Source organism: Ictidomys tridecemlineatus, chromosome 4 (assembly GCF_052094955.1).
Source record: "Ictidomys tridecemlineatus isolate mIctTri1 chromosome 4, mIctTri1.hap1, whole genome shotgun sequence".
In the NCBI taxonomy this organism is placed as follows: domain Eukaryota; kingdom Metazoa; phylum Chordata; class Mammalia; order Rodentia; family Sciuridae; genus Ictidomys; species Ictidomys tridecemlineatus.
The window spans coordinates 134,427,187-134,453,465 of record NC_135480.1 but is presented as its reverse complement, the minus strand read 5'-3'; the positions used below and the strand labels follow the sequence as shown (position 1 = coordinate 134,453,465).

Below are 26,279 nucleotides of genomic sequence, written 5' to 3'. Positions count from 1 at the left end.
GGGAGCTGGGTCACTGGACCCCTAAGTCACAATCTACTGTTTAATATACTAAGGATGACTTCCAGCAAATGTACTTGGTGTGTGTGTGTGTGTGTGTGTGTGTGTGTATGTGTATGTATGTATGTGTAAGGCACTGACATAATCAGCTACACTAGTTAGTTTTTTTCCTGTTAGTTTTTCTGTGTCCTTTTTAAGCACTTAAATTTATGCTATTAAATTGTTGAAGTATCAAACCATGAGACGGCATGAAGAAACCTGGGCTGAGAGTCTTCGCTATAGGAGACCAGATCTTGACTGCATGGCTGGCTTAAGGCGAATCACATTGAATTGCAACTCCCTCATTGGTGACCTGGGGGCACGTGCTTTTGCAGACTCTCTTAGTGAGGATTTATGGCTTAGAGGTAAGATAAATGAACTTCTAGAATTGAAAATGGTGAATTTTGAGTATCAAATATGCTTACCTCTTGGAATTGTATTGTTGTCATAATGTATCGGTTGTCTTTTTTGGAACTGGGAATTGAACCCAGGGCTTTGCAAATGTGAAGCAAATACTTTGCCACCGAGGTACATCCCAGCCCAAGATATTTTTAAAATCCTTTTTTTTCTAATGGCTTTTAAACTTTTATAAAAGTTAAATATATTCTTCATAGGAAATACAGGGAGAGTAAACGATAAAAGATAATGTTACCTATAATCAAGACACCCACTGTTCATTTTGGCATACATATTTTAGCTTTTTTTGGCAGATGTATTTATACATGTAAGAGATTACAAAAATAGGGAACTATAGGGTGCTATTATTTGTTCTTTTAGTTATATATTACAGTAGAGTATATTTTGACAAATCATGCATACACGGAGTATAACTTCCCATTTTTGTGGTTGTATGTGATATGGGGTTACACGTAGGTGCAGGTGGTAAAGATTTTCTTACATTCTATAGGCTCTCTGTTCATGTTCTCTTTGTTCATGTATTTATATATGACTATAAAAATATCATGTCTGATTCATTCTACTGACTTTTCCATTCCCATTCCCTCCTCTGTTTCTCCCACTTCCCCTTGTCCAATCCAGTGAACTTTCACTTCACCCCCTACCTTATCTATTGTGAGTCATCTTGTATCAGAGAACATTCTGCCTTTGGTTTTTTGGGATTGGCCTATTTCACTTAGCATGACCATCTCCACTTCCATCCATTTATCAGCAAATGTCATAATTTCATTCTTCTTTATGGCAGAGTAATATTTCATTGTGTATATATGCCACATTTTCTTTATCCATTCATCTGTTGAAGGGCATCTAGGTTGGTTCCATAGCTTAGATATTGTGAATGGAGCTGCTATAAACATTGATGTGGCTGCATCTCTTTAGTATGCTGATTTTAAGTCTTTTGGGTATAAGCCGAGGAGTAGGATAACTGGATCAAATGGTAGTTCCATTTCAAGTTTTCTAAGGAGTCTCTATACTGCTTTCCCATAGTGGTTGTATCAATTTGCAGTCCCACCAGAAATGTTTGAGTGTGCCTTTTCCCCCACATTCTCACCAACACTACTGTCATTTTATTCTTGATAATTGCAATTCTGACTGGAGTAAGATAGAATTCCAGTGTAGTTTTAATTTGCATTTCTCCAATTGTTAGAGGTGTTGAACATTTTTTCATATATATTGACAATTCATATTTCTTCTGTAAAGTGTCTATTCAGTTCCTTTGCCCATTTATTGATTGGATTATTTGGGGGGGTTTTTGGGGGTTAAGTTTTTTGCTGTATCTGAGTTGCAGATGGTAAAGATTTTCTTACATTCTATAGACTCTCTGTTCATGTTCTTGATTGTTTTCTTTGCTGTGAGGAAGCTTTTTAGTTTCATACCATCCGATTTATTGATTCTTGATTTTACTTCTTGTGCTTTAGGAGTCTTGTTGAAGAATTTGGTATTTAAGCTGACATGATGTAGATTTGGGCCTACTTTTTCTTCTGTTAGGTGCAGAGTCTCTGGTCTAATGCCTAGGTCCTTGATCCACTTTGAGTTGAGTTTTGTTCAGGGTGAGAGAGAGAGAGATCTAATTTCATTTTGTTACATATGGATTTCCAGTTTTCCCAGCACTATTTGTTGAAGAGGCTATCTTTTCTTCAATGTATGTTTATGGTGCCTTTGTCTAGTATGAGACAACTGTATTTGTATGGTAACCCTACTTTATTTTGCTTTATAGTGTCTCATGTAGTACTCCCTCATATTGATGCATAGTAATTTAATGAATTCACTGCTATTTGATATTTAGACAGTTTGTACTTTTTCCCTATTTAAATGTATAGTAAAAGAATGTATGTGTCCATTGGAATTACTTCTTGAAAAGTGGAATGACTTTAATGTAACATATTTTCAAAGATAAAGACACATATTGCCAAATTGTCTTCCAGAAATGCTGTCCCATTTTGTGGTTCACACTAACAGTATATATATATGAGGCCTGTGCACTCATAAACATTCAATTTTGTCACTTCTAAAACTTTAAACTTTACTAAAATGAGAGCCACCTACCCCTTTTTTGTTACAATTAGGATTGCCCTATAAACTTTTATAACTTTTTTCACATATTATAGCTTGAGCACCTTTAATTTTTTTATTAGTGCATTATATTTATACTTAAATGTGGGGCTTATTTTGACATATTCATAAATACATATAACATAATTTACTCTATTTCAATCCCTGGTACAAATCCATTACCTTTCCTTTTCCCTTCCCCTGATCCTGGATAAAGACAATGTGTTATACATACACAATAGAGTTTCACTTAGCCATAAAGAAGAAAAAATTATATCATTTACTAGTAACTGGAGGAAAGTCCTCTATTGCTCTTTCATTCATTTATTTTCTACTTGGTGCATTGTAGTTACACAGAAAAGTGGAATTTATTGTGAGGCTGGGAAGTCTAGGTGTGGGCAGATCTTTAGCTTCATCATATTTGACCTTTGGCAGATCCACTCTCTGATGTAGGTGCTCTTCCTGGGTTATGGAAACCTGTCTTCTTGTTTTATCCCAAAATGGGGGCTCTATTCCCAAGATTCCATCTAAGTCTGTTTTCCCAAGGCCTCATTTTCTAATATCATGTCACTTATTTTTATTGAGGCAAGGTCTTCCTAGGATGCCCAGGCGACCATAAACATTTTTTTTTTTTTTTTTTTTTTTTTTTAGGTACTGGGGACTGAACTCAGGGGCACTCAAACACTGAGCCACATCCCCAGCCCTATTTTGTAATTTGTTTAGAGACAGGGTCTCACTGAGTTGTTTTTATCACCTCGCCTTTACTGAGGCTGGCTTTGAACTTGAGATCCTCCTGTCTTAGCCTACCTAGCTGCTAGGATTATAGGCATGTACCACCCTACCTGTCTGGCCTTAAACTTTTGATTGTCCTGCCTCAGCCTCTCAAATAGCTAGGAGCTACTAGTACAGGTGTGTGCCATTGTACCCAAATTCCCCTTCCATTATAGTTTGAGTTCATTTGGAGTTCAAGATCATGATCAAAAGAATAAAGTGCAATCTCAGTATACTACCCAGTATTTGTCTGTGATGTTTACACTGCCACTAGTATCCTTGTTAATTATGAACTGATATTCATTTTGTGACAATTTTCCTCTCTCACAGATTGTGTAGAGTGCTTTTCAACTCTGCAGTTATAAAATATGTTGGGTGACTCATTAGAACTAAAGTATGGATAATCATAGCATATCCAAGAAGAGTTTTTTTGGGGGGAGTTGATGCTCTGTTTTTTCCCCCCCAGAGTATGTATTTGCATATGCTTTTCTGATTTTATTTTTTTTAATACTCAAGATTAAAAACCTTCCATGACTCGTCTTGTTCAGGAATCTCCAACATTAATGAGAGTTGTCTGAATATTAAACATGTAGAGAAATGGAAGTGTAACTGATGTGATTCTGCAAGCTGTATACGGAGTAAAAATGGGAGTTCATAACCCACTTGAATCAAAATGTGAAATATGATATATCAAGAACTATGTAATGTTTTGAACAACCAACAATAAAAAAAATTAAAAAATAAAAAATAAAAAAAAACATGTAGAGAGTTGGCAAATGACCTATTGTTTTTCATCAAAAGCTCTTGACCTGCAGCAGTGTGGCCTCACCAATGAAGGAGCCAAAGCTTTACTAGAGGCCCTTGAAACCAATAGAACACTGGTCATTCTGGATATAAGAAAAAATTCACTCATTGGTATGTCACCTCATTTTTTTAAAAAAACTAACAAATAGCAGAATAAAAAGAATTTGTTCATGTATTGACATTTTTTAAAGCTTAATATGTTTATCTTCCTAATGTTATACTTTTCTAATCTTGTACTTCCTTATGTTTTTAGCAGGTGATTTGCCAATTAAAATGAGTTATACTTGTAAATTGTTCTTGGCTGCTACTCTGAATACAGGTGAACCCAGATAATAAACCTGCTTCTACCAAGAGCATTATTTCTGTGTTTTTTTTTTTTCTTTTTTTCTGGAACCTCTGAATTCTTGGGAGAGAGCATTTCATTCATTTGCTAATTTGACTAATAATTTTTGAATACTTCTATGTGCCAAACACTGGTTTAGGCACTAAACTTACCAGCTAGTTAAAGTCTTACTCTCACTCAGCTTATGTTCTAATGGGGGAAATCAAATACAAATGAGTAAACAGATAAGTAGTGTAATTTGAGATAGCAGGAAGTGCAAGAATGCCTTAAAATAAGAAAACAGATGGGGTCTGATGAGACTGTACTAGATAGGTTTGTTAAGGGACAACATCACTGGAAAAGTGACATACAGAGAGAACTGAGTGGAGAGAAGAGTTAGCAATTCTAGAACAAGGAAATAATGAGAATAAAAGTACAAGGTGGTAGAGTTGATGGAGTATTTAAGGAAAAGCAAGGAGACCAACATGGTTGGAGCACTTAGTGAGGGAGAATCTGGTATCCTATGAGATCAGACAGCTAGTCAGGGGCTACTTTGAGGTCTTAAAGGCCAAGGTAAGGACCTGGACTATTTAGAGTGAATTAAAACCACAGGAGAGTTTTGAGCTGGAAAAAGGCATGATCCAAGTTAGCATTTCATTTGGGAGGAATAAGAAGGAAAACAGACTAGTTCGAAGTGGTCCAAGTGAGAGATGGTTATGGCTTAGCTTAGGGTGGAAGGTTGGAGGTGATGAAACAAAGTATAACTAAGAAGACGACTTGTAGATAGATTAGATGTGAGCTATGAAGGAAATAGTAATTTTTAAAATGTCCCTCAGTGATAATGTGTATGACAGAGTGGTACAGTTACTAAGGAAAGGAGGATGAGAGAGGAGCAGCTTCATGGGTGTATCACAACTTTGGTTTGAATATTTTAATTTTATGGGAAAAGTAATGATTAGTTGACTTTTGTTTTTAAATAGAAATAGCCACTCATTGGAAAAGTTACTACAATTTCAATTTTCATTTTACTTTAGATCATTCTATGATGAAAGCAGTTATCAAAAAAGTTCTTCAGAATGGAAGGAGTGCTAAGTCAGAGGTATAACATGTTTTAGTCCTCTAGAAAGAATTTTTATTCATTTACTTTTGTTTTTAGTAAAATAAAATTGCCAGGGCACTTTCTTAAATGAAGTTTTCAGTCAGTTAAGGTGGCTTTTCTGTTTTTAAAAATATTTTGAGACTTAATTTGGAATCCTAAAACTGCAAATTGCAAACCTTTTGTTAAGAATATCCTAATAAATTTGAGTTAAGGTTGAATCCTCATACCAGTACTGAAATTACCTATATCTCTCTTCCAGTACCAGTGGATAACTTCTCCATCAGTAAGGGAACCATCTAAAACTGCTAAACAGAAAAAGAGAACAATAATTCTGGGAAATAGTCGAAAAGGAAAAGCTACTATTAGAATTGGTAACTCTATATATGTTGTCTTTTTAATACTTTTAAAATTTATATCTTCCGTGTGTTCTAATGTGTTAAAATTACTCTTATTGTCTGTATTGACACATGTATATCTTCTCAGGACTGTAATTGTTCTGAAACAGATAACAAGAATTTATAGAATGTAGAAATAGTTAAATGAATCATTGTAGAAAGAATACTAGTATTTCCATTTTTTTAATTAGCCGTTTTTGTTTTTTGTTTTTCATAAAATGTTCATCATTTTCAGTGTTTCCCAATTGATGATTACCTTGCATACTTTGCAGTTGAAATTGGGATGCCCTTTGGTGTCACTGCTTTTTATTGTCCCTTGTTGTTTTATGGTGCTACAGAGGAATCCAGGGCTTTGAGCTCGTTGTCAAGTGCTCAACCAGAGGCATGCCCCGAATCTAATTTTTTCAAATTTTTTAATTAAAAAAAAAGTTTTTAATTTTTTTTTTGGGGGGGGTTACTGGGGATTGAACACAGCAGGTGTGTTTTACCACTAGGCCAGTCCTTTTTATTTTTTATTCTGAGACAGGGTCTTGTTAAGTTGCTGAGGCTGACCTCAAATTTGTGATACTCTTGCTTCAGTCTCCTGAGTTGCTGGGATTATAGGTGTGTGTTCCAATTTTTTTTTTTTTTAATGGAGTAGTACCCTTTCTTAAAACTATAGGAAACAACATTTTTTCTCCTTGTTTCCCACTTAAAAAAAAAATCCCACTTAAAAGGTATTAAAACCTGACACAGTGGTGCATACCTATAATCCCAGCAGCTAGGGATGCTGAGACAGAAGGATTGGGAGTTTAAAGCCACCTTCAATCTCTAAATAAAATACAAAGTAGGTCTGGGGATGTGGCTCAATGGTTGAGTGCCCCTGAGTTCAATCCCTGGTACCAAAAAGAAAAAAGGTTATTAGATATTAGATAATACCTTGATTCTTTAAATGATGAAGAAAGAACTTAAAATATATATATATAATCTTTATGAAACAATGTTGCAAATAAGTTTATTGACCCTAGATGGAATGTTTTAGAATAAAATGTTTTCTGTATTACTTGTTATAATGTATATTTAATCTTCCAAGTAATACTTAATCTAATAATAGTTAGAAATAAAAATATCCATGATTTTGTGACCAAGTATAATGGGAAAAACCTTTTAAATAAAACTCTTTAACAACGAGTAAAGTAAATTTCGGTTTGGAGTAATTTAATTCACTAAAATTTTTGTGTTATTTCTAAAGAGTTCTTAACTTTTATTTTCTATAACAAATTATCTTTAGTACAATTTTTTTCTTTGTGAAAAGAAAAAATGACAGTAGAATAAGTTAATCTAAATCTATTAGAAAACTGACCTTTTTTGTAATAACTTTGAATTTTGAGACAGTAAAACCATAAGAACTAATATAGAAAAAAAATTTATGTTTAGGATCTGCCAACTTTCTACTAGTTAAAGATTTGTGGTAACTTTAGTTATATGCCAGATACATCAAGGTCACTGAACAATTAATGGTAATCTTTTATTTGGATTCAATCTGAAATCTTAACAAATTGTTTGACTTAATTCTATTGAGGCATATACTTGAAAATGGTTAATATGAGGAACTGGGGATGTAGCTCAGTGGCAGAGCGCTTGTCTAGTATGTGTGAGACCCTGGGTACAGTCCCCAATACTGTACATACACACAAAAAAGATTAATATGGAAATTTTTGTTAGATATATTTCAACATAATTTTTTTTAAAGTTGTTTGATGATTTTTGTTTAGCTTTCATTAAGGTATTGTTTTATAATAGCAATGGAGATAAAAACAGAAAACACCTCCAATTTCATTATTCTGTCAAATAATATTTTCTGTTGACTGTCAGCATAAATATAATTTGGCATTTTTTTCATTTCATAGTAAATTTTTATATGATTAATAGTTACTTTTTTAATACATTCATAAGGTTTTATTGAGTTGATGGGTCAATATTTTAAACTGGTAAAAAGCTGGAAAAGATTGAAGTATTTAAGTATTTAATAATTTAAAAAATCCTAGTGTAAACATCTTCATACCTATAACTTCTTGTTTTATTAAAACCTGTATTTTTATTTACTGTTAACCAGCTTATTTGTAGTGAATAGTAATAAATGTATTAGGTAGTAGTACATAAAAGTATAGTATTTATCTTATCTACCAACTCTTGTATCAGAACAGTGATATTTTAGTTGTCAATCAAATAGTATATACAATTGAGACTGGTGACATCACACTAATTAAATATTGCTAAAGGTTTATATCATGTAAGCATTCTTTTAAGTATTTCTATTGGTGTTTATAAATAAAAATAGAAAATGTATATTACATCTATATAAAACATGTTCAAAATTTTGTAATTTTAGTGGCTAGTTTGTGTAATAAAGCATCATACTTGAGAATAAAATCAAATTTGTTTCTCAGCATGGTTAAAGAAAGTGGGAATGTGGCTGAATTTTACAAACCACTGAGGTATTTTAAGAGTAATTTTGTTTCTTGGGCCCTTTTTTTTTTTTTTTATTTGCCTCAGTTATTTGGAGACATAGAGGTAAGCCAAATCAGAGTCTTGGCTGTATAGTTAGATTTTAGTGAGAACAGGGGTTGAATATGTGAATTGTATCATATTCATGTTGTAATTATATGTGCCGAAAGAGGATAAGAAGTTTTATTATATTTTTAATCTTCTGCCAAAATAGGTTTATTTTGACTTTAATTTAAAAAGTTGTTTGCACTTTTTAAAAAATTTTTTTTTAGTTGTTGATGGACCTTTATTTTATTTATTTTTATGTGGTGCTGAGGATCGAACCCATTGCCTCACATATGCTAGGCAAGTGCTGTACCACTGGGCCACAACCCCAGCCCTGCATTCTGAAAGTGAAGGAAATGCCATATATGTGAAGGCTATCCACAGGAACATTTTTGTGTGTGTGAAGATAATTAGGTTTAAAAAAAAAAAGAAAACTGGAAAAGGAGAATATGAATAGAGCTCCTGTGTATTTGAAGAGGCATGTAAATGTATCCAGAGAAATCCCATAACACCATGTGGTGATTATCAATAAGTTACAATATATGAAGTGTTTTTCCTATATTACCACAAACATTTTATTTTAGATGCCATCCTAATAATGGCTAAAGTGCCCTTGTTTAGTAAAACAGACTGGAAAGATAAATATAATCATTTTAATAAATGAATATTATTTGTTCTCACTAATATTAGAAACAAATATTTAAATTTGAATTTTAATATCTGGTTTGTTCTAATAAAGTGTCAATATATATAGATATAGCTTTTGGGGCTGGGGTTGTGGCTCAGTGGTAGAGTGTGCTTGCCTAGCATGTGTGAGGCACTGTGTTTGATCCTTGGCACCACATTAAAAAAATAAACAAAGGTATAGATCTAGTTTTTTCTGCCAAGTGTTTTATATAAAGATACTTACTTAACTCTTCATTGTTGAAATGTAGGTGCACTCTTTTATCCAATGTTTTATTGATTTCTTTTGTAGTTTCTAAAAAATCAAATGAGCACTCAAGGTCATTTCTTAGTTACTATGAGGATAACATTTACTCAGCTACTACCCAGTACCTTCAGTCTTTTAACTTTGATAATTTTTATGTAGTAAAATTAATCTGCAGGTGAAATTTTGTTTTAATTCAGAAGGTTCTGTTGGGCAGGAGTTATGGGTATACCTATTTTGATCTGACCTTGAGATTCAGAAATACTCAAGATGTTTTGAGATTCAGTAAATGGAATGTTTTTGCATGATGCACAATTGTTCATTGTTTGGAATATATTTGTATTTACTTTGGCATGTTTTGCATGACCTATATACTTTTAGTCAAAATTATAACCTGTTACCCTGGAGAACTTAAATTTTCAAAACACTGCTGCCCTATTTAATAAGAGTTTTACAAATTGGGTGCTGGGAATGTGGCACAGTGGTGTAGTGCTTGCCTGTCACATGACTCTGGTTTTGTCTCATGACTCTGGTTTTGTTCCCAACGCAGCTAAAAAACAAACAAAAAACAAATTTATAGACTGATTGTGTTTTATTGGTTTAGTATCATTGTTAATTGCTCATTTGAATCCTTTTAAGAATGTGCACATAATAACTAATAGATAGCCTTTTATTGCATCTGGAGTCTTTCTTTTTAACATTGTCCTTAATACAGGATTGGCGACAAAGAAACCTGTAAACAGTGGAAGAAAACACACCCTTTGTAAAGAATGTACTTCTGAACCTCCACCACCTGGTGTATCTGGTTTCTTGCCATGGCGTACTGCAGAACGTGCAAAAAGGAGCAGGTGGGATTTTTTTTTCCCATCTTTTAGTCATTCACAATTCTTTTGGGGGGGCTTCTATTATATGGAAGTTATCTGGTTGTTTTTACAAGGAGAAAAAGATAACTAACATGGTTTCTGCTTAATGGGTCCTTCAGGGAAGCAAAACAAAAAAATTAGTATAACTAGGAATTTCATGTTACATCTTAAGTGTCACAACAGGTTGTAACCCCATGGGAGTTCATAGGAGACTGAAATTATCTTTATTTGTGCAGGTAAGAAAAGGTTTCAGAAAACCCATGTGTAGTGTAACTGAGTCCTACAGGACAGAAGCAGAAATTTGGATATGTAAGAATAGGGAAAAGGGCATTATAGGCATGGGAAATAGTTTAATGCCAAGTGGATAAGAAGTATGGATTAGACTTACTAACTTATCTGGCCTAACTCCCATTTTAGTGAATCAAAGAAAATTTAATAAGTTTTAGCTAATTATTTACCCAGGACGTAGCTATTTGCAATAATTTTTGTCAAAGAAGTTTTAAAAAATTATACTGTAATTTTAGGCTTGATAAGGGCATTAAACTACTATACATGGCTGGGGTTGTGGCTCAGTGGTAGAGTGCTCACCTAGCATGCATGAGGCACTGGGTTCAATCCTCTGAACCACATAAATGAAAAATAAAGATATTGTAGCTACCTAAAAATAAAAAATAAAATAAAACCACTATACTTTATTTTCTAATAACTGAAGAACTTAAGGATTAATAGTTGCTTAAGACAATAAAGAATTGATTCTAAATAGGTCTAGAAATAGGTACTATGTAAAATATCTGTTCAGTTGCTCACATTTAAATTGATGTATATAATAGGCAACTGACTACTATGTTTATTTATAATTAGTAATGTGAATTATTATTACATAAACTAGTGCTGAAATACCAGATTTTACATTTTAATTTATAACTTTGTGTTTTCATGTCTTTTTCTTGGGATGCTTAGTAATCTCTAGTCTACTCTGATCAGAAGGAGCTGTAAATCAGAGAGTAATTATTATCAGAGAAGTTAGTCTGAAAATCTCAATCATCTTGAGCATAGAATTGAAATGCATTTCCCAGAGAGTTATCAAAAAATCATTATGCTGCAGTTTGTTCAGTTTTCTCCCTCGTAAAGCTTTCTAGGTACTTATTTTGAGATTATTTCTATACATAGTTCTATATAGATAATAGTACTAGTAAGTGTGAATACTTGGTATTAACTGATGCTGCATTTACATCAAAATATAACAATTTGTTGATTTTTTTTAGGGGTTTTCCATCAATCAAAACTCGTGATATATCTGATCAGCTGCAGGTATGTGCTTATCATATTTGCAATATGTAGAGGTTTGGATTAAGAAAGATGGAGGGTCATTCTCTGCTTTTTAAAACCTGAGTAGAACCTTTTAAGAAATACTTCCCTCCCTGAAGTTAATCCACTTAAAATTTTTCAGGTTGCTCTCTCAACACCATAGTATGATTATATGTATATGGCATACAACCATGCACCTTGTAGTTTCATCTGTAGCCAAAGAAGCCATTTTTTCAGTTCATAAACTACTATTGAAATGATTTCAACCACCATTACTGACTTGATACATGAAGCTATCATACTCAAAAATGTCCTTTGGTTTTCAAGAAATGTTGTTTTGGGGAGATATATGCATTTCTACATAATTTTAGATCCTACGCCCAGAACAAAGCAACAAATGCCAGAACCTCTGATTTCTCATACCATTTCTTTCTCCCTCACCAGGGCCACACATATTCCCTGTCCTATAGCCTCTCAGTCTTGGAGCAAACTGATTCTATCAGAGTATTTGGTTCTTCTCCCAGTTGTCCCAAGAGACCATAAATTTTCTCTGCAACCTGTACACTCAGAAAAATGAGAAATTATACCCCATCCGATTCAAATGTATGATATGTTAAGATCATTGTACTGTCATGTGTATCTAATTAAAACAAATAAAAATTAAAATAAAAACAACACTAACGAAATTGAGACAGGAGCACCTGGGGTGTCAGTACTGCCCCCTGCCTACTTAATAGATGGGTATACATCTCATTCTGCCATTGAAGATTTTCGTATACTGCATGGTTTGCTGCTTATGGTAGAAATTACATCTAGTGACTTGTTTTTCAGATGTATATCAATACTTTTTTTGATCTGTAGACTGTTTATGAAGTTGGACCAGTCAGTTTTTAAATGATAGGAAACATTAAGCAACATTCCAGTGCTAATGAAACTTGACAGGAGTATAGCATTGTTTTAAGGATGCGAAGGTAGTTTGATGGGCCAGTTTTAATTGTATATCTGTGTGTGTGATTTATTAAAAGGTCATTTTAATGTTTGTTAATTACAATTTAGCTTATTAACTAATCATTCTTATAATTCTTTATCAGTCTCCCTACTTTATCTATTCCTAATTTTGGAATTTTCCTCCAAAAAATTGTACTTGATAGACTCTTTGTGTCGGATAGTGCAGAGTAAATTTCTCATCTGCAGTATAAAATTGACCTGAGAAAAAATGTTTGTCCTGGCTTCTTACTTGATTCATGTGCAAGAAATTTACTAAACTAAAATGGGAAATTTCAAATATTAATCATAACCATGTAATACAGTAACAGTGTTTTAATCAAGTTTTTCACTGCTGTGACTAAAGGGACCCAACCAGAACAATTTTAGAGGAGGAAAAATTTATTCTTCTCTGAAACTTCTTACATTGTGTTACACCTGAGCTTCTGAGGGACTTAAATATTTCAGAAAGATCACTTTGATTAGATGCCTTTTATATTTGGTACTTGATTGATATTATTGTTTATACAATCTTGTCCTCTTTATTTAAGCCATCAGATTTTCCTGTGACTGTGACAGTAGAGAGTCCTTCATCCTCAGAAATTGAAGAGGTTGATGATTCTTCAGAAAGTGTTCATGAAATGCCTGAGAAAACTTGTTTAAAACAAGAAGCATTACAGGTACAAAACTATTACTTTAAATATATAGGGAAGATTATTTGAAACTGTGTGGTACTTAACTTGGCAGAAAGCTTGACTGTGAAACAACCCTGGATACCTTGCATGGGATTTGTTTACCCCTTTTCTAATTCATATCCCCTGGAAAGGTTTCTTTTTTTAGAGCAAGGGGACAGAAGAACATGTGACTACTACAAAATAAAAATCAAAACATATCACGAATAATATATTTTTCTTTTTTTAGAATCATAGAGTATTATATTTAAGGAGATCATAAAATAAACTCAAGGAAACTAAATATTGTATGATATAGTCACCCAATTCATTGTTCTTATTTTACATACCAAGAAATTGATGGGCTGGGGCTGAGGCTCAGCGATAGTGTACTTGCCTGGCATGTGTGAGGCACTGGGTTTGATTCTCAGCACTGCATATAAATAAAGGTCTATTAACAACTAAAAAATTTTAAAAAAACTAATTAAAGATTGATGGTTTAGTTGAATTTTCTTGTAAGATAAAATTATAACTTTGTGCTTAATAAAAGTAAAAGGGAAGAAAAGTTTTGATATTCTCCTTTCATAAATAAATTTTGTTACTTAATATTGCCTCACATCTAATCTCATTCTATTCTTCTGTTTATGTGACCAGAAAATAAAAATTTATAATATTTTTGTACCTTAAAAAAGATTGTATTTATTTATTTTCAATTTTAAAGTAGAGCTTATGACTTATAGTAAGAGACACACCATTTGGAGAGTTCCTGTTCTTTGTGTGTGTGTACTACAAAGTTCTTATTTTATTTGTTTGTTTTGTTTATTGTTTTTGGTACGAAGGATGGAACCCAGGGTGTTGCACATAACAGGCCACAAAGCTACACACCTAGCCCCCCACATAAAATTATGATTTTATTTTAGAATGAGACTTTAAAATATAGAAAGTTATCCCTTTCTATGTTTATCTACTGACTTATAAACAATAGAAATTTAATTTTCACAATTCTGGAGGCTACAGAATCCAGGATCAAGGTGCTGGCAACTTTGGTATCTGGGCGGGGGCCTGCATTTTGGTTCACAGATGGCACCATGTTGCCATGTTCTCCTGTAGTTGAAGGGCAGTTTCCTATTTTTATGTGACTATGGAGATTACTGATCCGTGGGGAAAAAAAAATAGAAAGCCATTTGAGGCATAGCTCAGTGGTAGAATATTTTCCTATCACGCATGTGGCTCTGGGTTCAATCCCTATCACTAAAAGAAAAAAATAAATAAAAAGCACCAGACTTTCGTTTTTTAAAAATTACTAATTTGCCAAGTAGAGACAAAATCTTTGATCATCTAATCCTAATCCATTGTTGTTTTAGATGTGTTACATTTATTCCCTTCACCAGGGCACTACAAGATTATATTTCTAAAAGTGGTTAGAGCCATTGGGAAAGATCAAGGTTCAAAAATGTAGATAGAGAATTTCTGGTGTCCTCTAAGCTCTTCTTCATTTTGAGAACCCTCTAAAATGATGGCATCAAAAATTCTAACTATGTAAACCCCTAGCAATCAACAGTCTAGAAGAAATTCTAGGCCAGATGTGGTGGTGCATGTTTATAATCCTAGCAACTCAGGAATCTGAGGCAGGGGTATTGCAAGTTCAAAGCCAGCTTCAGCAATTTATGGAGACCCTGTCTCAAAATTAAAAAAAAAAAAAAAAAGCCATTGTAGAAGAAATTCTAATACAATTTTGAAAAATAGAAAACAAGTGGAAGAAAATCTAACTGAACAGAAGAATAAAAGAAAATCATCACCTGGAATATGCACAGGGGCAGCCCATGCTCAAAGGGAACCTAATCCTCCCTGCAGAAACTGCTCCATGCTCAGCTGTGCCTGCCAGAGGGAATGGGATTAGAACTGTGACTAAAGTAGGAGTTGCTCCTTACAGTTTATATGTAGAAGAGTTGACTCCCAGCCCTACCTTCACTCTCTTAAAGTGAGGTAATCTGACTTTGGAAAAAAGGTAAATGATCTGAGAAGTAGAGTAACTAGTGTGAATTTCATGCTCTAGAAAAGGGCAGTTGGGGATATCGTAACCTAACTGGTGGCCCACTTCTTTATGCATAAAAGAAGCCAATCATCAGTTTCCAATGAGCTTCTACTCTTTTTTTTTTTTTAAGAGAGAGTGAGAGAGGAAAGAGAGAGAGAGAGAATTTTTAATATTTATTTTTTAGTTCTCGGCGGACACAACATCTTTGTTGGTATGTGGTGCTGAGAATCGAACCCAGGTCGCACGCATGCCAGGCAAGCGCGCTACCGCTTGAGCCACATCCCCAGCCCGAGCTTCTACTCTTTTATTCTTAAATACAAAATAACTGTGGTTCACCAGCTGGCTCAATAAAACTTACATGACAGGCGAAAAACAAGATGAAAAATGCATCCTGGTAGGGCCAGAAATAATTGAGAGAACAAAAATATTTTAGGAAAAAGGCATCTATAAAATAATAATAGGGTATAGTTTAAAAAGGAACTTTCAGAAAGCAAGAAAGGTCTCTGGAGGTTAAAATATGATTGTTGAGTCATGTGTGGTGGCACATACCTGTAATCCCAATAGCTCAGGAGACTGAAGCAGAAGGATTACAAGTTCAAGGCCAGGCCCCACAACTTAGTGAGACCCTGTCTCAAAATAAAAAGGACTAGAAATATAGCTTAGTGGTAGAGTGCCCCAAATATGTGTACATTTGTTGAAATAAATTCAATAGGAGTTAAGGAAACTTATTTCTCATTATATGTAAAACAAAGAAATGGAAAATATGACAAATGATATGGTCTTGAGGCTGTGTCTGTGAAGTCTAACATGTTACTACATGTTACCTATACCTTGTCTGAAATGTTTGGGACCAGAAGTGTTTTCAAGTCTCATATTTTTTAGTTTTGGAATGTTTGCATATATATGCAAATATAATGAAATGTCTTGGAACTGAGACCTAAGTTTCAAAACCAAAAGTTACTTACATTTTATATTCATCTTATACACAAATCCTGAAGATAAGTTTATACAGTATTTTTGATATGCCTGTGGGTTTTTTTTTAAGTTGTCAATGGACTTTTATTTATTTATATGCAATGCTGAGAATTGAACCCAATGCCTCACACATGCTAGGCAAGTGCTATGCCACTGAACCACAACCCCAGCCCAATATGCCTGTGTTTTGACTGCAACCTCACATGAAGTCAGATGTACAATTTTCCACTTGTGGCACCATGTTGTTGCTTAAAAACTTTCACACTTTGAAGCATTTCATATTTTAGATTAAGGGCTGAAATCTCTGGTCAGGAGAGAAGGAAATTATCCCTCCAAAAGCAAGCAAATATCTCTTAACAGTAAATCAAGGTCTCAGGTGTTTTGCAAAGGGCTACCCTGTGTTGAACAAGATGAATGAAGATAGACTTATATAATTGGACACTCTTTTTTTTTTAAGCTACACATGACAGTACAATGATCTTGACAATTCATACATTTGAATCAAATGGGGTATAATTTCTCATTTTTCTGATTGTACTGGTTGCAGAATCACATTGGTCATACAGTCACCTATATACATACAGCAATAATAATGTATAATTAGACACTCTTCATTGTGAAATTTTAAAACAGTGAGGAGAGACATTTCAAAAAGAAAAAAAAGAATAAAAATTAACTTTTTTCATGCTTCTTATCATCTATTATAGATTCCAGAAGGCATTGGAAAGATACTTCAAAGTTTTAAAGGCAAATAATTTTGCACCTAGGGTTTTGTATGTAACCAAGCTGTCAGTCTTAAGTGGTGGCTGAATAGGATAGTTTGTACATTAACAAATTTGAAAATTTACCTCCTATGCTGCAGCTTTCCTTGTTTAAAAATGTATGTAATCCAGCAAAATCGGGGGAAAAAATAAACCCAAAAGGAAGATGAATTCAGTATAGAACAACCAGTCTAGATTTGTAACTTCCAGTGATTGTGTGATTGAGAGCTTTAAAAAAACTTGAAGCACATTACCATGTATTCAGCACAGTTAGAAGGGAGGAGGGAAGATTGAGAAGGAAGAAGGACATCAAACTCCAGAGGAGGAGAAAGCTCTGTTGACACAAACATAAAGCAGACTATATTGGGGCAGATTTTTAAACTACCATTGGTGTATGACAGGGAAGAAGAATCCACTTGGATTTGATAGTACGAATACAAATTAGTAGAATATTTTGTTGAGTGATTTTACTTTGTAATTTTTTATTCCATAGTCCCTATTTTCTTCAAGGAGCATGAATTAATCCTAAAGGAGTGGTTAGGACAAAGGGGTATTATTTTTTCATGAAAATGGGACATTATGTTTTAATTCCACTAGAGGGAGAAACTATTTCATGTAATTGTACTTTGGTGTTCTATATAGAACCAGTCAAGAATGGAAAAGTTTAATCTCTTTCCAGTGATGAGAGATTTTTGTTGTTGTTTGTTTGCATCATTGCTTAAATTTCAGTGTCAGTTTTTAGTATTAAAACCATTATATGAATAGTAAGAAGAGGCATTCTGAAATTTCTTTTTCCCTTTTGCTGTAAATATTTGGTTGGCTTTAACATTAAAGAATCAGAAGTTACTACTGGGCTCAGTGATACACACCTATAATCCCAGCTACTTGGGAGACTGAGACTGGATAATAGCAAGTTTCAGACAAACCTTAGTAACTTAGTAAGACCCTGTCTCAAAAAAAAAAAAAAGAAAAGAAAAAAAAAAAGAAACAAACAAAGAATTTGAAGTTTTTAGAGCATTTACTTATTTTCAAACATGTTCTGAGTATAAAAGTATATACTTATTAAGGAAAAATTTGAGTATAATGAAAATTTTAATTTAAAGGAAAACCATTTATGCGTGGTTTTATGAATTTTATTTTATTTTTGTACTGGGGATTGAATCCAAAGGTGCTTTACCACTGAGTCACATCTCCAAGTCCTTTTTAATTAAAATTTTTAAAAATATGTTTTTGCAATTGTAGATAGACACAACACCTCCATTTATTTTTATGTGATGCCGAGGATTGAACCCAGCGCTTCACACGTACTAGGCAGGCACTGTATACCACTGAGCCCCAGCCCCCAATTTTTTAAATTTTGAGACAGGATCTTGCTAAATTGTTCTGGATGGCCTTGAATTTGTAATCTGGGATTACATAACAAAACATTTTTTTAAAAAGAGGGTAGATCATAAAAAATCAAGACATGCACCACTATGCCTAGCACATCTGAATATTTTATAATCTAAACTTTTTTTTAAAAAAAAGAAAGTATCAAAATATTTTGTCATTGAATACTCTTCAGAGAATATGTTTAACCTTATGAACCATCTCTCAAAGAAAAAATGCAGAAAATTTTTAAAGATACTTCTAAAGCACATTTAGTAACTCTGATTGAGATCTTTATTATCATTGTTTTTTAGTGGCTTCATAGAATGTTCCTTCATATGGATGTATTATTTTTTGTTTTACTAATTACAGTTTGGAAACTTTTACTTCTAGGGTTTTGTTTTAGTTCTCTGACATTATGTTGATAGTTCTCCTTGCCCACATTTGTGATTATTTCCTGAGGGAAATCAGAGAAAATTGTTGGTATAATCTAGAGATTACTCCAGAAAATGCTATCAGTTTCCTTTCCTAATGTCAATTTGTAGTAGAGCATCTCCACTCAACACATAAGCAGGGTTAAACCTAAAGTTGAAACTATGTTTAAGTGAATATTCAAAGCCTTTAAAATAAAAATGTATCCTGTTGTTTTAGTAAACATACATGTTCTGTTCATTTACTGTTGCACAACCACTCCAAACTAGTGGCTTAAAACAGCAGTAGTCATTTATTTTGTTTATGAACCTGGGGGTTGAGTTGTACATTAATTTTCTATCGCTATAAACTTGGTGGCTTTAAACAGTACTCACTTATTAGCTCACAATTCTATCAGTCAGAAGTCTGGGGTAGGACATGATAAGCCTCTCTGCTCAGAGCATAAAGCTGAGGCCCAGTTGTCAGTCAGGCTGTGTTATCATACGAATGCTCTGTAAAGAACCTTCTTCTATTCATGCATACATAATTCACTTGCCTATAGTCTCAGCAACTTGGGACCTTAGCAACTTGGCAAAGCCCTCAGCATCTTAGATCCTGTCTCAGTATAAATAAAAATAGATGGACAGGGGATGTAGCTCCGTGGTAAAGGGCCCCCAGGTTCAATCCCCAGTACCAAAAACAAACAAAAAATCCTAAACAACAGCCTCGAAAAAAGCAGTTGGCTTCCTGTAGTTAGGACTGAGATCCCATTTCCTTGCCGCCTGTCAGTTTGGGGACTGTCTCAGCTGTTAGCCATCCCCTCCTTGCATTCTTTGCAACAACATCTTACTTCAAAAGAAGCCAGCAATGGAGAATTTCCCTTGTGTCTAATTCCTTTTTTACTTGATACCTTTTATCAGGAAGAGCTTGGTCCCTTTTAATTGGTTGCTTGATTAGGTCACATCCACCCAGGGTAATTTTCTTATCTTAAGATCAATTGCTTTGGGGATCTTAATTGCTTCCCTTCAAAGCAACACCTAGATAAGTGTTTGATTGAATAGTGGGAGGTGCAAGAGGGTACCCCAGAAAAAGGATTCTTTGGGGGTCATTTTAAGGTTCTGCCTACCATAAGTAGTGACCCCTACTTTCAAGGAGTCTTAGTTCCTGAAAATGATAAATGAGTTAACCCATTTGCATTTTATTTTTTTGACCTTGATGAAGGAGAAGATTACCGTATTTGTGACCAAGACTGGCACCCAACTTCCTTAATTCAAACCTGGCTCTACTACTTAACTAATGATGTGATCTTAAGTGTGTTAATCTACTTTTCCTTTCCTTAGTTTTCTTATGAATAAAATAACACAATAATTGTACTTTACTTGTAAGGTTTTGACAATTCAATTAGATAATACCAAGAAAATTCTTCATACATCTGGAACAATGCTTGACATATGATAAAGTTCTTTGAAAGTGTTTACTTTTTAAAAATGCATTGTAGTTTGCAATTACAAAGCATATTAATAGTTTCCTGCCAGACTCGGCAGGTTGAGACAAGAGGATCTCAAGTTCAAAGCCACCTTCAGCAATGGTGAGGCGCTTAGTAACTCAGTGAGACCCTGTCTCTAAATAAAATACAAAATAGGGCTGGGGATGTGGCTCAGTAGTCCAGATTGCCCAGTACAAAAAAAAAAAAGAAAAAAGTTTCCTATTATGAGGGACTCACAAATAAGAACAGAATTTTCCTTTCATGGCCTTTACTTTTCATTTATGAATCACTAACTAGATCATGTATACATCTTAGGGTGAACTGCCACAAATGTTTTGGAAACAGTGAGATTTAAATAAATTTGTAGCATGCTAATTTGGTATGTTTTGCTAATTAATTTCATTAGTGTGGTATGATATCACAAGTAGTATTCTGTAATTCCAGCTCTGCCCCTAAATACTTGGTGGAATCTGTAACTGGAAGAGCTTTGGGATAAGAAATCATAGTATGAATGAATTATAATATTTACTCTCTTCATTCTAGGGAAAACTGGAGGAGTGCCTAAAGCAGTTAAAAGAGGAAAGAGTAATAAGGCTTAAAGCTGATAAACGAGTCAGTGAGGTAAATAAGTTTTACATTCTGATAGTTTTTGTTTTTTAATTTGAGTTTGATTTAATTCTAAGCCATATATACATACATATATGTAAACTTTTAAATATAAAGTAAGAAAATAATAGTGATTGCAAATTGGTTTCATTATTTTTTTTATGGATAAGCTTTTTTATTTTGATGTCATACCTGTATTTGTTTTTGACAGTATTTGTTGACATATATGAGTATTTTTTTTATTTGTTGTTTTAAAATATACATGATAGTAGGTATAATTTGAAATTACACATATATAGGGTGCAGTCCATTACAAATTTGATCTCGTTCTTGTGGTTGTACATAATGTAGAGTTACATTGGTTGTGTATTCATATATGATTATAGAAAGTTACGTCTAGTTCTCTACTATCTTTCCTATACCCATCTCCCTACCCTTCCCTTCCCTTCATCCCCCTTTGTCTAATTTAATGAACTGCTGTACTTTCCCACCTTATTCTCCCTTGTTATGGATGAGCATCCACATATCAGAGAGAACATTTTTTTCTGGCTTTTGGTTTTTTGGGACTGACTAATTTTACTTAGAACGATATTCTATAGTTCCATCCATTTACCTGCAAATGCCATAATTTCATTCTTCTTTATGGCTGATTAATATTCCATTGTATATATACCGAATATTCTTTATCCATTCATCTGTTGAAGGGCACCTAGGTTGGTTCCATAGCATGGCTAATGTGAATTGAACTCTTATAAACTTTGATGTGGCTGCATCCTTATAGTAGGTTGTATTATTTTAATCTTTGTATTTATTTATATTTAGTGTCATGTAATTATATTTAAAGTAAGTTGTAGTCTCTTATTTGTCTCTAGGCCTTTATATGACTGCAGTTTATTTTCTGACGCATGAAATGGACTTATTAGGCTTATACTGCATGTGCAGTAGCATAAAATGAATAATTTAAGTATAAGATAGTGGAAACACCCCAAATGCAATGACAGATAAAAATCTATACTATATAGAGTACTAAATTAGACTAAGATGCATGAAAGCTAGAACATTTTTTATAAACATATATAATAATATAATTTGTACAAAGAGTATAGGGAGGAATTTTTGATAGTAATGCATTAGATTGAAGGACACTTAGTCTGTTAAGAAATACTGAACACCTGATTGTATAAGGCAAAAATTACATTGCAAAGTAATGGTCTTTCTGAGAAATTAGTGCTGGGTTTGTGTATGATTTTAGATAAGTATATGATGAGAGGCAGCAGCATGCAGGGGAGTAAATATTTTCAAGAAGCCAACAAGGAGGTTGCAAGTATTGGTCGTTACCAGTTAACAAGTTAACAAGACTTCCAAATCTTAAATTACTCTCCCAACTTAATTAACCCTTAACATTTAGCAGAATTATAATAGACTTTGCTCAAATCAGTCTCTATATTTTGTTTTCTAATTTACTTATTTTGTGTTTTTTAGTTGTAGATGGACACAATACCTTCATTTTGTTTGTTTATTTTTATGTGATGCTGGGGATCAAACCCAGTGCCCACACATGCAAGGCAGACTCTCCACCACTGAGCCACAACCCCTCGTTTTCTAATTTAAAAGAAAAATCTTAGGCACCTAATTTTCTAGTGTAGAATGATCTGGTATAAAAATGTAACCAGTTAATGATCTTTTGAAATATTATTAATGAAATAATAACTTCCTGTTTAACAGGAAATTTTGTCAAATGTCTCCAAGTTGTTTTTTTTGTTGTTGTTGTTAATTGTTTGTTTGCTTGGTTGGTTTTTGTTTTTGTTTTTTGGTACTGGGTATTGAACCTAGGGGTTCTTAACCACAGAGCCACATTTCCAGTCCTTTTTTATTTTGAGACAGGGCCTCACTAAGTTGCTGAGGCTGGCTTTGTACTCAGGATCCTCCTGCCTCAGCTTCTCAAACTGCTGGGATTATAGGTGTGTGCCGCAGTGCCTAGATGTTTCCAAGTTTTGATCTGTTTACTCTTATTGTCATCACTGTGAAGACTTATACAAATTAATTATATTTTTTAAATGTTTTATTTTAGTTTTGTTACTTAAAATTTTTTCTTTAGATTACAAAAAATGTATGAAAATTGTGTCACACACTTTCAACCTTCTTTTGTAGCTGGAACATGAAAATGCCCAGTTAAGAAATATAAATCTCACTTTGTCTGAAGCCCTTCATTCACAGTCCGTGGCAAGCATGATCCTGGATGATGAAGGTGTTTTGGGCAGTATTGAGAATTCTTTCCAGAAATTTCACGCTTTCTTGGATCTCCTTAAAGATGCTGGGTTAGTTTATTTCTGTCTAGGACATTTTTCCTTCCATAATTTTAATCATAGTTTGCTAAGGAACCTGAGTGATTTTCAGAGCTCTGTAAGCTATATTTAGTGTGTAATAATAATATACTTGTTTTTTACATGAAAAATTAGTTGTTAAAAAAATGCAAAATGGCAATTCTGCCTTGGTAGAGAGCCCATCATAAAACGTAGTGCTGTAGTAATTGGTAGGTATAACTTTTGGCACAGAATAAATTAAAGGCAATTATAATTGAAAATATTCAGGAATGTGTAGAAAATTTCTTGCCTTTTATTCATCTTTCTTGTTGAATAAGTTTAAATTGATATTTTTGTCCTATTGTAATGCTTATTAATCTCCTGGAAAGATATAGATACAAATATAGATTGGTGGTTCTAAACCAGGAATAATTTTGCTAAAAGAAAGAGTTGGAGATAGTTGATGAGTGATATTTTGTATGTGAATGGGTTGATAGTGGAAATATTCACATTCTTAGAAATCATAGGAAAAGTGGTAAAGTGTATGGGGATAAGAGGCACAAGGTGCCCCTGGTAAGTTAGAGCTTAAAATGGAGGAGTGATGCTAAGGACATAAAGTCAAAAGATATTAATACAAAGTTGTAGAGAATATGGAGTACAGGAAGGATTGGAGATCCATATGTACCCCAAGCATGAATATGGGAAGATCTGAGAAATGTAGAGAGATGGGGGTTATGATCTGAAGTAAAGTAATGGCTTCTAAGATCTTAGAAGCTTAGGTATTCATTTATACAAATACATCGTGCTTGTAGGAGTAGGGAAATCAGAGTTATTCTGATGAGATTACAGTAACCCTTCTTTCTTGTTTGTTCCTCTTATGCAGGCTTGGGCAACTTGCCACAATGGCTGGTATAGATCAGTCAGATTTTCATTTACTAGGTCGTCCTCAGATGAATTCTACTATTAGTAGTGCACCTAAAGAAGAAAAGAAGGCACTTGAAGAAGAAAAAACAGATCCAAAGCAAAATGCCCTAGGACAAATGCAGAATATCCAAGTAAGTGGGCAGAACTTAATGATCAAAGAATGATTAGTAAAAAGGGAATTATTCAATTAGAGAGAAAATGAGAACTGTTCCTCAGCTCCCAAGCTGGGGAACCACAAGCCTCTTTAGGGTCCTTTCCATGTTTGAGATTACTAAGTTTGTGTCCATTTCATAATATTATATTGTAAATAAGAAACTTATTTTGACAGTTTATGATTTAAAGCAGATTGTCTTCAGTAAAGAAGGAAAGATTAGAGAAAATACTCTAAATTTTAAATTTTGTAAATGTCTATTTTATTCACATTTCATCTAGGTTTCTATTTGTATGCAGTCAGCTTACAATGAAGGAACACTAATGAAGGTACAAATACTGATACAGATAATTTAAAAAAATAAGTAGTCCAGATATAACTAAAAGGCAATATATTGTAGGTAGCCACTGGTGATGGGAATGGGAGGGGAAAACCTGTCTGCCACAGGACTCCCCTGCTGCTTTTCCCCTGCCTTACCTGGAGCCCCATCTCTCATCAACCAATCTCAGACTGTTCTCAGGAACTGACAGTTTGAGAACTCAGTTGAGTTACACATTGGATACTACTTACATGCATGTGGTATATAGAAAATAAATTCATTTTCTTAGGAAATAGGTGTTGTTTTGTTGTTTTAGGTTTATTTGTTGCTGTTTTTGAAGGAGGGAAAGGGAAATAGACAGTAATTACATTAAACACAAAATCTGAAAACGTTCTAGACCTAACTCTGAATATAGCACATTTTGAGTGTGGAGTCATTTGCCAAGATACAATTAGTGGGGAAAAATGACTCTAAAGTCTTCTGAGCAATCAGCTGATGGCTTAACAACAAGATTACAGAATTACAATCAAGTTCTGCACTCTTTAATGGTTAGCTTTGTTTATGACTGAATTTTTTGTTTTCCTTTCCAGTTTCAGAAAATCACAGGTGATGCTAGAATTCCTTTGCCTCTTGACTCCTTCCATGTCCCAGTTTCTACTCAGGAGGCCTCAGGAACTTCCAAAGACAACCTGGAAGACCCAGCTCCTGAGCAGCGGCAGGAATCTTTTGAAGGATTCATGGCGAGAACATGTTCTCCTTTAGCAGATATGATTTCTGGAACTGGAAATCAAAGAGAAGAAGAGGAATTATCTAGAAATAGCAGTTCACCCTCAGAGAAAATGACCCAAGCAGGTGAATATACCAAAAAACACTTTGCCAAGAAACAGCCTGGGAAGGACCTGCATTCCTATTCTGACTCCTTTATAAACCAGAAAAGCAAAGGAATTGGGGAAAATAGGTCTTTGGTTCATGAGTCAATTAAAAGTGAGTCTTCAAAAAACTACGTTTCTGTCAAGAAAGAAAGTAGAATAGTGACTGTTTCATCCAAGACAAATAAAAGTAAATCCAATCCACTAGAACATTCTGAAAGTGATACTCTTGGATCTGATTTTGAAGTTCAAGAAAGCATCCATTCTCTATCACGCTTGACCTAGGTCTAAACCTTCTGAAATTATGTTTTTACCTTCAAATTTTAATAAATTTTCTTATGTTTTTATTATTGCATATGGTGTCTTAAAATATAGGAATGGAAGCCATTAAAGGAATGTTTATCTATGCTTTTTATCATAATGAAGATTCTGGCATATTTTCCCTTTTGATACTTTGCACTGTTCATTCAACAAATGTTTACAATACTATTCTGGGTACTGTGGCTTTCAGCAACAAAGAAAGCAAAGCTTTTACCCTTATGGAACTAATACTGTGTGGAAGGAGAAAACAACAGCAACAATGCAGGGGGGAAGGGGACTAGAAAGGGATGAGATTAAGTTGATTAAGTTAAATGTAGAAATGCAAATCACATGGCCAGAGGTCATTTGACATGTCCTAATTTATAACCAGAGCAACAAACATGTACTTAGGTACTTAACCAACCATGTTATGGATTACAGCAACCCTATACAGGAGTAAACTACTGTTATGCGCATTCCGTAGGTGAACTTGAGGAGATTGTGAATTGCCCAAAGTTGTCCAGATATAAACAGTACAGCTGGGTTTGGA

At 33.9% G+C, this 26,279-nt stretch overlaps 1 protein-coding gene across 4 annotated transcripts in view; it reads left to right on the top strand.

Moving 5' to 3' along the window:
* Positions 1-25,784, top strand: part of Cep78 (centrosomal protein 78) — a 32,209-nt gene extending 6,425 nt beyond the window's left edge. The window contains exons 5-17 of one of the 4 annotated variants that reach the window (XM_078047441.1): positions 227-401; positions 4,117-4,230; positions 5,476-5,540; positions 5,800-5,911; positions 8,471-8,488; positions 10,111-10,243; positions 11,524-11,569; positions 13,102-13,230; positions 20,801-20,878; positions 23,015-23,181; positions 24,050-24,221; positions 24,523-24,570; positions 25,151-25,784. In XM_078047441.1, the coding sequence (XP_077903567.1) occupies positions 227-401; positions 4,117-4,230; positions 5,476-5,540; positions 5,800-5,911; positions 8,471-8,488; positions 10,111-10,243; positions 11,524-11,569; positions 13,102-13,230; positions 20,801-20,878; positions 23,015-23,181; positions 24,050-24,221; positions 24,523-24,570; positions 25,151-25,714 (1,821 nt within the window). In that variant the 3' untranslated portion in view covers positions 25,715-25,784. The remainder of the gene's footprint in view (positions 1-226; positions 402-4,116; positions 4,231-5,475; positions 5,541-5,799; positions 5,912-8,470; positions 8,489-10,110; positions 10,244-11,523; positions 11,570-13,101; positions 13,231-20,800; positions 20,879-23,014; positions 23,182-24,049; positions 24,222-24,522; positions 24,571-25,150) is intronic. The other 3 variants (XM_078047442.1, XM_078047443.1, XM_078047444.1) reach the window with 3 other exon arrangements.
* Positions 25,785-26,279: the final 495 nt, after the last annotated feature.